The sequence below is a fragment of the Bombyx mori genome, chromosome 1 (assembly GCF_030269925.1).
Source record: "Bombyx mori chromosome 1, ASM3026992v2".
In the NCBI taxonomy this organism is placed as follows: Eukaryota; Metazoa; Arthropoda; class Insecta; order Lepidoptera; family Bombycidae; genus Bombyx; species Bombyx mori.
The window spans coordinates 9,951,531-9,963,455 of NC_085107.1; the positions used below are offsets into that span (position 1 = coordinate 9,951,531).

General features: G+C 35.9%; 1 protein-coding gene across 3 annotated transcripts; it reads left to right on the plus strand.

Moving 5' to 3' along the window:
* The first annotated feature begins 3,663 nt into the window (after nucleotides 1-3,663).
* LOC101743848 (uncharacterized oxidoreductase YtbE) lies at nucleotides 3,664-11,316 on the plus strand. 3 transcript variants are annotated; one of them, XM_012693617.4, is made up of 6 exons: nucleotides 3,664-3,873; nucleotides 5,478-5,592; nucleotides 6,472-6,552; nucleotides 7,155-7,262; nucleotides 7,782-8,062; nucleotides 8,340-11,316. In XM_012693617.4, the coding sequence occupies exons 2-6, from the start codon at nucleotides 5,520-5,522 to the stop codon at nucleotides 8,691-8,693; spliced, it is 897 nt and encodes a 298-aa protein (XP_012549071.1). In that variant the 5' UTR covers nucleotides 3,664-3,873; nucleotides 5,478-5,519; the 3' UTR covers nucleotides 8,694-11,316. The 3 variants fall into 3 exon arrangements, with proteins under 3 accessions (XP_012549071.1, XP_004929974.1, XP_021206056.1); XM_004929917.5 differs by lacking the exon at nucleotides 3,664-3,873 and adding an exon at nucleotides 4,169-4,366; XM_021350381.3 differs by lacking the exon at nucleotides 3,664-3,873 and adding an exon at nucleotides 4,356-4,665.
* The last annotated feature ends 609 nt before the right edge of the window (nucleotides 11,317-11,925 follow it).

Consider the following 11,925-nt stretch of genomic DNA (forward strand, 5'->3'; position numbering starts at 1 on the left):
ATTATACCTAACTATTTCTTTGTCTTTTTTTCAATATGGCAATTAGGTACCTACTTAGGATGCCTTTGCTCCACTTTGCTCCCAGTGTTGACTTTTTAAACATCTTCCATTTTTAAGTAACAATTTAATTGAAAAATGGAAAATTAAGAATAAATGAGAAATGGGGCAAAATTAATTGAAATTCATTTATTTGAAATTGTGAAGATGAAATGTCACGAAATTGTGTCCCAATAAGATGGAGTGTTTATTTAAGACTGCAGTGAGATTTTAACTTTATTTCATTTTCCCACATTTTTACACAATTAAACTTGAAGAAATAATAAGTAAATAAAAAAAAACTATTCACACAACTTCATCATTCTCGTTACTACCTTTTTTTTCTCTCCTACCTATTCTAATAACTTTTTTTTATGATTGAATGATTACTGGTGGCCCAGAGTTCTTTCCAGATTCACCAGGACAGGTGGGCGAGCACGGGCTCAGCCAAGAGGAGGGGGATTTGCTAACAGCTGCCGAAGCGCCTCCGAAGGAGACCTCTAACAACTCAAGAGCAGCTGCTTCGCGAATGAATCTACTACCGGGTCGGAATCGCAACCCGCTGAGAAGATTCGACTCAGCGGGCTAATGCGTGGCTTAGGTTGCACGTCGAACTCTTTGCCGAGCTCGACGAGTACGGCTACCGTGGTCCCTTAGCCTGCTCCTAGTGTTAGAGCTGAAGGCATCTAATGCAAGAGTTATTGGATCTGATGGATCCGTAAGGATGTGTCTAGGGTAACGACGGTGACTGGCTCCTGCGTGATCAGGATTCGGGGAGTAGTCAGCGGCGGCAAGGGTAAGGCGATTATCATGACGCATAGCTTATCGAAGTAACGTTCCGACGCTGTCTTCATGTGTTTGCGGAACGATTCGAGGTTTTTCAGGCGACGACTAGCCTGAAAAACCGGGATTGTAGGGATTGGAGGGTGTCTATGTGTGTGCGAGTCGCGTGAGCGAACACCGACCCGTCTAGCGCTTCGCCGATGACACGGCTATCTACTACTCGTGTAGGAAAAAGTCGTTATTGCATCGGTGACTCCAGATCGCAGTAACCACCATGGGACAGTGGTTCCGGAAGTGACGCATTGACTTCAATCCCACGAAAATAAAGCACAGCGGTGCTCTTCAAAAGGGGTCGCCCTCCGAATATCACTTCGAGCAGCCCACACCCTAATAGACGCGTTAACACCTCCGCCGTTAGCCCATCACTCTCTTTGACCAGCCTATACCGCGCACCTCGAAGGTCAAATATCTAGGCGCCACCCTCGATGATCCTCGAGAGGGATGACATTCCGTCCCCATATTAAAACGGTACGCGACCGTGCCACCTTCATATTATCACGTCTCTACCACATGATTTGCAAGCGAAGTAAATTGCCCCTTCGAATTAAGGTGACACTCTACAAAACTTGCATACATCAGTCATGACATAAGCTAGTGTTCGCTCACGCGACCCACACCAACTTGAAGCCCCTTAAGTTATTCAATCCCGTTTTTGCAGGATAGCCGTCGGAACACCATGGTTCCTAAGGAACGTGGATCTCCATGATGACCTGCAGCTTGACTCAGTCAGTAAGTATCTACAGTCGGCATCATTGCGCCACTTTGAAAGGCACATGAAAACCCTCTTGTCGTAGACGCTGGGAATTACATACACGATCCTGTAGACCGAATGGTAAATAGTTGACCTCGCCCAAAACACAACATTACTGATCATCCAGATCCATTAAACCGTCTTCGTCGAACCAGTCGCTTGCGACGAAGGGCTCGACGAGCGAATTAACCCATAAACACAGCCCACTGAGTTTCTCGCCGGATCTTCTCAGTGGGTCGCGTTTCCGATCCGGTGGTAGATTTTGCGAAGCACTGCTCTTGCTAGGGCCAGTGTTAGCAAAACTTCAGGTTTCAGCCCCGTGAGCTCACCTACATGTTAGGGTGAAGCTGAAATAGCCTCTCAAGGCTATCAGCATAGGAAAAAAACAAACGAACACCACACTCGCGTAAGTCATGACGGGTCAGCAAGTTTTGCAAAGTGTCACCTAGTTCCGAAGGGACATTTTACTCCGCTTAGTACATACTAGAGGATGACCGAGCTTTGCTCGGTATTTTTTATTTAATTTATATATTGTGTTTTTTAGAAATGATATTTAAATACGAATTACATATTGATATTATATTATATACCTATTATTTGATCTTTCAATAAAAATAAAAGTTTATGTTTAAGTTGATTATCGATAAAGTTGATTATTGAAAAACGAATAAAAGAACATTTTCTGAAAATAAATCGTAGCTACATCGATTTATCAGTAACGCCTACCCTCTTTTTCTGTTTTCTTTTCTTCTTTATAATTTCTTCTTCATACTTGAAACGTGTATGTAACCTATTATTTGCATGAAATAAAAGGCTTATTATTATTATTATTATTATTATTATAGATCGATTTATCGCCCCCGAAATCGCCTGTATAGTAAATTTTATGAAAATTGTTGGAACCGTTTCCGAGATTCAGATTATTCATATATTCGAGATTTGTATACAAGAATTGCTCGTTTATAGATATAAGATTATGGGGTAGAGTCTGCCGAGAATAAACGCGGCACGGTCGCGAACTGTTTTAATGTGCGGGTGGAATGTCATGGATACCCAGGTACTTGACCTTCCTGGCCCAGGGGATAAATTGGCCAAAGAGGGTGATTGGGGGTCACCATTCTAGTAACCTCGAGGGGCTGTACCAGATTTGCAGAACGAGTAGGTGAGCTCACGGGGTTCACACCTGACGATCCTACTCAAAATCCCACGTTTACTAATATCTGAACTGGCAGCGCACTGTAGTAGAGAAGATGAAGACAATCAGGTTACCTTGGTCCAACCTAAAGCGCGTCGTCCCGATCGTGATGGAGAAATACTATTGATGCCCTCTGCCCCACCTACACGGATCTTAGGATCTTCGACAATTGCAACAATGTAAAACACATAGAGAAAAATATTTCATTGCCAAATCTGGAATATAAATTTATTTAGTTTATTTCAAATATCCAGATACACTGCGGCTATTTTATTATGCTATAGTACACGATCTTACTCTTTTTCATATTGATAGTCAAAATTTCAAACATAACACGCGTTCTAAATTTTCTGGATGTAAACTGACTCATCTTCATATTAACAATGTAGTTGAACATTTAAAAACGTTAAGGCAATATATTGGTTACACGCTCTATAAAATGATACAAGGAAGCCGTGGAAATAAATATGACAAATTTTTAAACTAGAACCCATAAAAGGGTAAAGAAATTTCTTGCTGATGCTGGTATTAGTCTATCAACTTTTAGATTGTGCATCAGACTCAGTTACCTTTTATTTTGGTATATTGTTGCGTTCTAGTTTAATACTATTACAATAACATTTTTTAATTTTTAATATTACAATTATAAATTACAATACAAGCTATCAGGAGATAACAAGCACTCTCTTATAACAACGGACCTCGGACGTCCAACGGAACGATTAGTTAAAAAACGTATCTTGATAAAATGTATTATTAGCAAGTACATATGTATTAAGATTTCAAGGACATCCGAAGTCCCGGTAATATAATATGTTCTTGGTGATGTTACTATTGTGAGCATAATAATGACTTAGATGGTGGCTTAAGTTGAGAGGTAAGTAGGTAGTTAAATTGTAGACTGGAAGTGGTACCTAGAGAGACTGTCGGTGCACCATAGAGGACGCATCTAGATAGGGTAAGAGGCGACGTCTAACGACCAGACGAGATAAAGAATCCTATATTCTCATTAACCAATTCGGACATCCTTGGAAGCAGACGTTAGAAGGTACTTAATATTATTTTTAAATATTATCTGAATAGTGATGCAGATATTTATTATAGACGGAATTACCAAAGAAATAAAATATATAAAATTTGTGTGTAATTTAAATGTCCTCGGAAACGTAGTGTTTTTTTTCTTTCAGCTCATAATTTATTTTCAGTAAATCAATATGCGAGATTTCTTGGGTCGCTGATTACAGCAAAAATATTTAATTATTATAGCTTTTTTTACGCTTAACAATTTATGTAAAAATCTAAATCCTTTTTATCCTTTATTATTTATTATACCTACCTAGCACTAACATGTTGATCATAGATAATAGACATAGTCGCTCGGTAATGTAAGCCCTAAATGTTTTTTGTTTGATACTTTTGATAGCTCTTGCATAAAATGTGCACAAACTTACCTACCTACTTAGACATAATTAAAAACTGTGCATAAATTTTTGGCTTTCAAATTAATGAAATAACAAGGCCATTTCCTATAGAAGGACCAGGTATGTTGGCGCAATATACGTGTTGCAATAGACCTGTTGGCGCATTAAACGTGTCCGATACCTTAGTTTTAGCGAATAACAAGTCAAAAATAGGTTTTGTGAGCTAATTATTAAATGTCACCTTTTTATTTGGTCTAATTAACACATTAATCTTAACTGGTATATAATTATTTAAACTAAATTAATATTTAGTTTTTTAATATGATTTGATATTTAATTAAAAAAGTCGTTTGGCAGAAAATGCAGTTATAATTTTATGTAAGACAATATTTCCTCTTTACATAAAATACTTGGTAATGGTATGTACTGTTTGCAAAATTTTTGTAATGTGAATTTTTTTCTAAGTAACTTCAATATATATAGAAATCGTCAATGCTCCAGACAATGATTTCATTTAAAAATGACTCAAAATAAACGGTTGATGGTATAAAAAAAAATCAACCAGATACATTTTCCTGTTGTCTCGCTGCACATTTTACACCAGAAATTTTCGAAAAATTAACTTTTATAGCTATTGATGGTTTATTGCAAATGGCGAGCCCATCAGTACATGATTTCTATCTCTCACAAACATTGGCATAATCAAATTTAATTAATTTTATAATGAGCTGGATCTGTGGCCAACAAAATTTTATTGCACTTTAATTTTAAAGATTAAAGGTATTTTGTAGATAATGGTAAATTATAGGCAATAAGCCTCCATACCTTCTCCTAATTTCAGATGTAATACTCTTTGAATCTAAAGATATTGAAATGCAGTTTATTTCGTGTATTGTAGTGTAGTACTTTGTGTAGTGGCTATTGTTTGAAAACAAACATGATATTGAATAAATTTCTTGGGCTGTGATTCAATTTTACTGATCAAAAACTTACAAATATGTGATCATAGACTGTTGAATTTGTAAACTACTGAAAAGGATGTACAATGTGTATATTTTTTAATTCTAAGAACAGAAATTTCACCTGTCATGATTTACGTAATGATATGTGACATTTTGAAACTAATCTCATGGGAGTGGCAGCATCTCCATTGTGACTTCTATGGGCCTCATTATAGGATGATGCTTGTTTGGATGTGGGAAAAAACTACTATATTAAGTTTGTGTTTTAGGTCTGTATTTTGCCATAAAAGTATTGCATTTACTAGACAGCAATGGCATCTTCGGATCCGATAATTCCAACAACTTTTGTGCTCAACAATGGTATAATGATGCCATCCATTGGTTGTAAGTCTTTAGTCAATATTATTTTTTCAATATTTTTTCTTAGCATCAAACTGAGGGTAGACTATTTAGTGAAATTAAAGTGAATTCAAGCAAAGACACATGAACAACAACAAAACCATAATTGTAACCAAAAGGATAAGGTAGATAAGTTTAAATCAACCGCTATTATTAATTTTTTCCAATAAAATTAATCTTCTTCTATATTCTATCTATATATATATATATATATAAATGAATTGCTGTTCATTAGTCTCGCTAAAATTCTAGAACGGCTGGACCGATTTGGCTAATTTTGATCTTGAATTATTTTCAGAGAAGGTTTATAAAACGCTCGGAATTAAATAAAAATAACAGCTTTGTTCCTTTGATGTGTTCCTCGTCAGACGGATTCCTTTTGTTTGTTTTAAGTTTAATTTTATTCCAAAGTTTAGGTCTTTTATTTATTGATTAAGGCACTACAAAGTCTGCCGGGTCAGCTAGTATTTAATGAAATTGTTGGATTGTTTCCATGATAAAGGGATAACATAATGTAATAAAAATCAAACCCTCAAAATCAAAACCATGTAATAAAAATAACTCATGATAGGGTATATTTGAACCCAAGAATGGGTGGGAACTATCCTGCTTGTTTCTGCCATGAGGCAGGCATGAGTTTCTGGTTTGAAGGGTGAGACGGCCGATTTTCAAAAGTTTGTATTGCATTGCATTTGCATTGGTAACATCATCTAATCTTTGAAGCATTAATGAGTCTGAAGGAAATATCACTTTCTAATATAATTTGTGTATAATGTTGATACCATAAAATTTACTCTACTAAGTAGTATTATTTAGAATATATATTAGAAGCTTCACAATAAAATTTAATTTTTATATTTATAGTGGGAACATATCGTATACGACAGAGTGACATTGTCATGCAGGTAGTTGACTACGCTTTAGAAGCAGGTTACCGGATGTTTGGTAAGTGAATAAATTGTAGCATAATGACTGCATAACTTATTTATTTATTTATTTTTTATTGCCCTTATAGGCAGACGAGCATACGGCCCACCTGATAGTGAGTGGTTATCGTCGCCCATGGACTTCAGCAATGCCAGGGGCAGAGCCAAGCCGCTGCAACTATCCGGGTCATGATTTTTGTTGTAAATAATGGATTAAAATATGGATGCAATGGAATAAATTGATATAATGGAATGAATCCATACTACCTGGAGCCGCAGCGTTCATCCACAGTGCGTTTCCAGAGATCATTTTTGCCACGTACCATCTGGTTTTGGAATGAGCTTCCCTCCACGGTGTTTCATGAGCGCTATGACATGTCCTTCTTCAAACAAGGCATGTGGAGAGTATTAAGCGGTAGGCAGCGACTTGGCTTCTGCCACTGGCATTGTGGAAGTCCATGAACGCCGGTAACCACCTACCACCAGGTGGGCCGTATCCTCGTTTCCCTGCTCGGGCAATAAAAAAATAAATAATAATAATTGATTTGATCTAGTTTGGATTCTGTTCATGTTACGCTTATCATATACATATTATGCTTTATATATTATATTGCATTTTAGATACGGCAGCCGTTTATGGGAATGAAATTCACTTGGGGGAGGCATTTAAGACTTTGTTGCCCAAATATGATCTTGAGAGAGAGGATATTTTTGTAACTACAAAGTTATGTGAGTATCGGATGCTATAGAACATACCGGTTGGCTGAAAGCTTTAAGACTAAAGAGAAATAAGACTTATTCTGAAATTATCCTTATTTTAATTTGAATAAGCTTGAATATTGCTTGTATTTCTGCATAGTCATGACTCATCACTGCAACTTTCGCATCATCCACGATTCCAAAAGTGTCATTTTCAAAACAAATACATAATATTATTATGTAAATACCAATGATTTTTAATAAAAATGGTAAACATAACTTGTTTATTATGTCTTTATGAGATCGATCTTATATAAATACCAATTACTTATACAGTATTTTGATAACTATGGTCGTCCACAAAGACTACAGAGTATTCCAAAGGACGAAAATAATAGGAAGACAATAAAAAACGCGAGTTTAAACCATAAAACTAATTTTAATTAAAATTGCTTACACAATAATGTTTCGGCGAGGCTTTAGGGAGGCCTGTGTGCAGTAGTGGACATTTGAGGTTAAAGATAGAATAATGTTTTCATGTGTTTTTAGCACCGTCTGATCATGGCTCACGTGCTGAACAAGCTTATCAAAAATCTCTTGAGAATCTCGATTTGGAATATGTAGACCTTTACTTAATTCATTTCCCTGGGGGTGCTAAGCTCCCTGCTGAGGACAAACGCAATACGAAGATGCGAGAACTGTCGTGGTGTAAGCTCACAGAGTTGTATGATGATGGTAAAGTCAATGCCGTGGGGGTATCCAACTTTACGGTGGCACATCTTGAAGGGCTAATGGAGAGCAACCATGGACTTGTTCCGGCAGTTAACCAGGTAATATAAGAAAATATTTATACAGTGGTAGTCGTATAATTTGAAAATAACATGCAATTTGAAACACTACCAATGGTTGCCCCATTGGTAGTGTTTCAAATTGCATGATTATTGATTATTGAATGTGTATATTTTTTACATATTCGTATTTTACGTTGAAGTTACACTTTCATTATTCATAAGAAGTGTTTCTAATTATATGACCAACACTGTATATATAAATAAATATTTATACTTCACTGTTTAATAAAATGATAAAAATAATGTGCACTTTAAGGTTGAATGGCATCCCTATTATACTCAGAGCAGTCTTTACAAGTTTTGCAAGCAGCACCACATTACTCTTCAAGCGTACTGTTCCTTTGGAGGGACATCATGTTCAAATAATTCTCTGTTGAACGATCCGGTGGTTGTGAGCACTGCTCTTAAGCTTGAGGTCACACCTGCTCAAGTTTTACTTGTGTGGGCCTTGCAGCAAGACGTCGCTGTCATACCGAAAGCCGTTCATCCAGAACATATTAAAGAAAATAGATCACTCAATTTCAAGATTCCAGAAGAAGATATGAAGGCACTAAATCAACTCAGCGAGAAAAATGTCAAGTACGCTTGGGATCCTAGCATTGTTGCTTAATTTCTCATTCATATATCATATATTAATCAAACTTTTCTATATTAAATGTCAAAATAATAATAATATCTAATGATAATAATAATAATCGTAAAGTGTAGCTGTTATCCCTTAAAACCGGAACGCGTGATTCTTCGCGACAGAAATAGACAAAAATTTGGTAACTACCCGCAAGCTCACGTTTAAAACACGCCCTACCATCGAAAACCGGAACGTGTGCTTTTTCGGAGCAGAAATGTATCCGTAATTTCACACTTATAACACACCTTATTCTAAGCAAGTTTTATTGTTGGTTTTGTTTTCGCGTTGTTGAACAGCACGGCGCGAACCTTGTGAGGAGCTGATTGAGCGATATCACTTTTGATGGCTCGTCACGGTAGCTTGCCGCTAAGGTCGCTTTTTCTGATAAATGAGCTAGGTTTCGCTGGTAGTAATTAAGAGTAGTTCGAAGCTGAGTAATTTCCAGAGCTGCGATCTGCTTGTGGTTAGATTGTTGAATCTGAATGTTTGTTTAGGTTATACATTCAGTCAAAAAAGTATCGGGAATGGATGATTTGTTTACTGTTCCAAATAATAATAAAAATGGTTTTTGTTGTTGTTAGATTGGCACAACCGTTTTCCAGTTTGGCCGGAGTATTAGTGCTGTTTTTAGTCATCGCAAAAGTGAAGTAAATAATGACTGAAAATCCTCATTCAAGTTTGAGAGAAATAGCCACCGGACTTTGTGTCTCACGAGTATTTTAAATAATTTATAATCACTTGAGTGTTAAACATGTTCGCATATCCGCTCGACTATTCCCAAAAGGCCTAAATTTTCTTCAAAAACTCAGTCGCATGAGTCGTTGAGGACATGGTAGAACGAACCAATTCCGACCCAAAATTTATGAAACGCCTATTTATAGGTGAGGAGATATGGGTTATGAGATTGACATAAACACTAGTGTACAAGCTTCAGAGTGACGCCTTACAACTAAACCGAAACCGAAAAAATGATATCAAAGTCGAACAAAAGTCAATCAGTTGACTGTTTATTTGACTATCACGGTGTTTGTTATACACTCGGAATTCTTGCGGAATTTAGTAAATTCGAAGAAAAAGACCAGACTTTTGAAAATTCTTGGATTTGGCACCACCTTAATGCGCATTTGCACAGTCATTGTGAATGAAATTTTTGCCAAAAAATCGACAAATGCCATCGGGCAATCGCCTTGCTCACTACATTTTTTTTTAAATTTATTGCATATATGGATTGACGAGCTCACAGCCCACCAGATTTTAAGTTGTCATCGAAGCCCACAGACATCTACAACGTAAATGCCGCCACCCACCTTGAAAGATAAGTTATAAAGTCTCAGTATAGTTACAACGGCTGCCCCACCCTTCAAACCAAAACGCATAACTGCTTCATGGCAGAAATAGGCCAGGTTGTGATACCTACCCGTGCGGACTCCCAATACGTCCTACCACCAGTAAGTACCAAACATGGCCGCAGCCGGCTTCTTTCTTTTTCCTAAACTCAAATTACCACTTCGTAGTGTCCGTTTTTATTCGGTAGAAGACTAAGGAGAATTCGCGGCGAGAACTGAACGGTATTCCAGAAAAAGCGTTTAAAAAGTATTGTGATGAAATCTATTAGTTGGCGTTTAGTAAGTTTATCGTCTCCGATCTGAAGAAGCATACTTTTTGCGTATTTACAATCTAGATATTTTATCGGCACTTTCTTGAGAGAGTAGTACATCAATCTTGGGATTGGGACAATTTTCTCGAGACTATTAAAGCAAGCTTATAACACTATTGACCTATTGATAAATAACGTAGTAGTATTTCTGTGCACACAGGAAAAATCTTATATAATATTATCTTGCCAACGTATGTAGTGACTACATTAATATATACTCTACTCTGGATGTTTCCTAACTGAAGATAAATTCATAAAAATGAATCTCTACGGCATATTGCAATATATTATCTATCAATAATAATCTTCATTAAGTAGTCTAAACCGAATTTATAATTATTTTAAAATGTACTGTGATTTCTTTTATATTTTAAACTATTTTATTTCTGAAATGTTTTATTTTAATATACTTTTATTTATAATCTATTAAAGAAAAAAATTTAAAGGGTCTTATTTTAATAAACATGAATTTACTTAATAAAATTATAAAGAATTTAGTAGGTATAGCCGTTTTGAATAATGTATTTTAAATGCTTAAAGTCTACAATGTGATTTTTATTATATAAAATAAGTAGAATTACCATATCGTCGTTGTCGTTTCATAATTATGCAAAATAATGTTTGGCCAGAAAGTTTGTGTTGATTTTTGTTGATCTTGTGGTAAGGACTGAAAAAAGTAATCGTGTTTATACTATTTCAAGCTTATTTGAAACCAGTAATGAATATCCTAATATATGGGATTGGTTTTTATGGGAAATAAGTGTATTAAATTTGGTTTCAAAAATGATTGAAAGAATGTCTGGTTAGATTCCTGTAACAGCTTAACAACGGGTGAGCCATATAAAATCGAAATAAATCTGCACAAACTTCTAAACATTTTTTTCTTCCAAAATATTGAATCAAATATGTACCTTACTAATTTATTAGAAATATAAAATATGTCGTGTACAGTGGTGCTTTATTTATCTTAATACCTACCTGTTTTTATTGTCTACAGAACTCTGTATGCTTTTGTTTCCCCAAAATTTACAAAAAAACAAAAACTAAGTACATTTGGGATGTCTCGTCTATTTAAGCGGTCTCTTTCAGATCGTCAATAGTTGGACAAAAACAATATATATCTAATTATTAAAAGGAAATATGTATATGCTAATTTCTGACGTAGGTATTGCACAAATTCAGCAAAATGTGAAGTCATTAATCACTTCCAAACTTGATCCCTGGACTACCCAGGGATTCCTAAACTGTATTGGGAAAAAAACCCTTAAACGGTAGGCAGCGGCTTTGCTCTGCCCCTGGCATTGCTGACGTCCATGAGCGACGGTGACCACTTACCATCAGGTGGGCAGTATGCTCGTCTGCCTACAATGGCAATAAAAAAAATTAACGGAACCTCAAACTCCCATAGCCAGATAATTAAAAAACTTACCAATCTAGATTTTTTCCTGTTTATAGAAAATTTTAAAATTTTGCTGTAATTTTCTTATCAAAATATCAAAAACTAAATAGGCAAATTTCACTAAATATCGAATTACGTAAAAATAGTTGGTTTTTTAA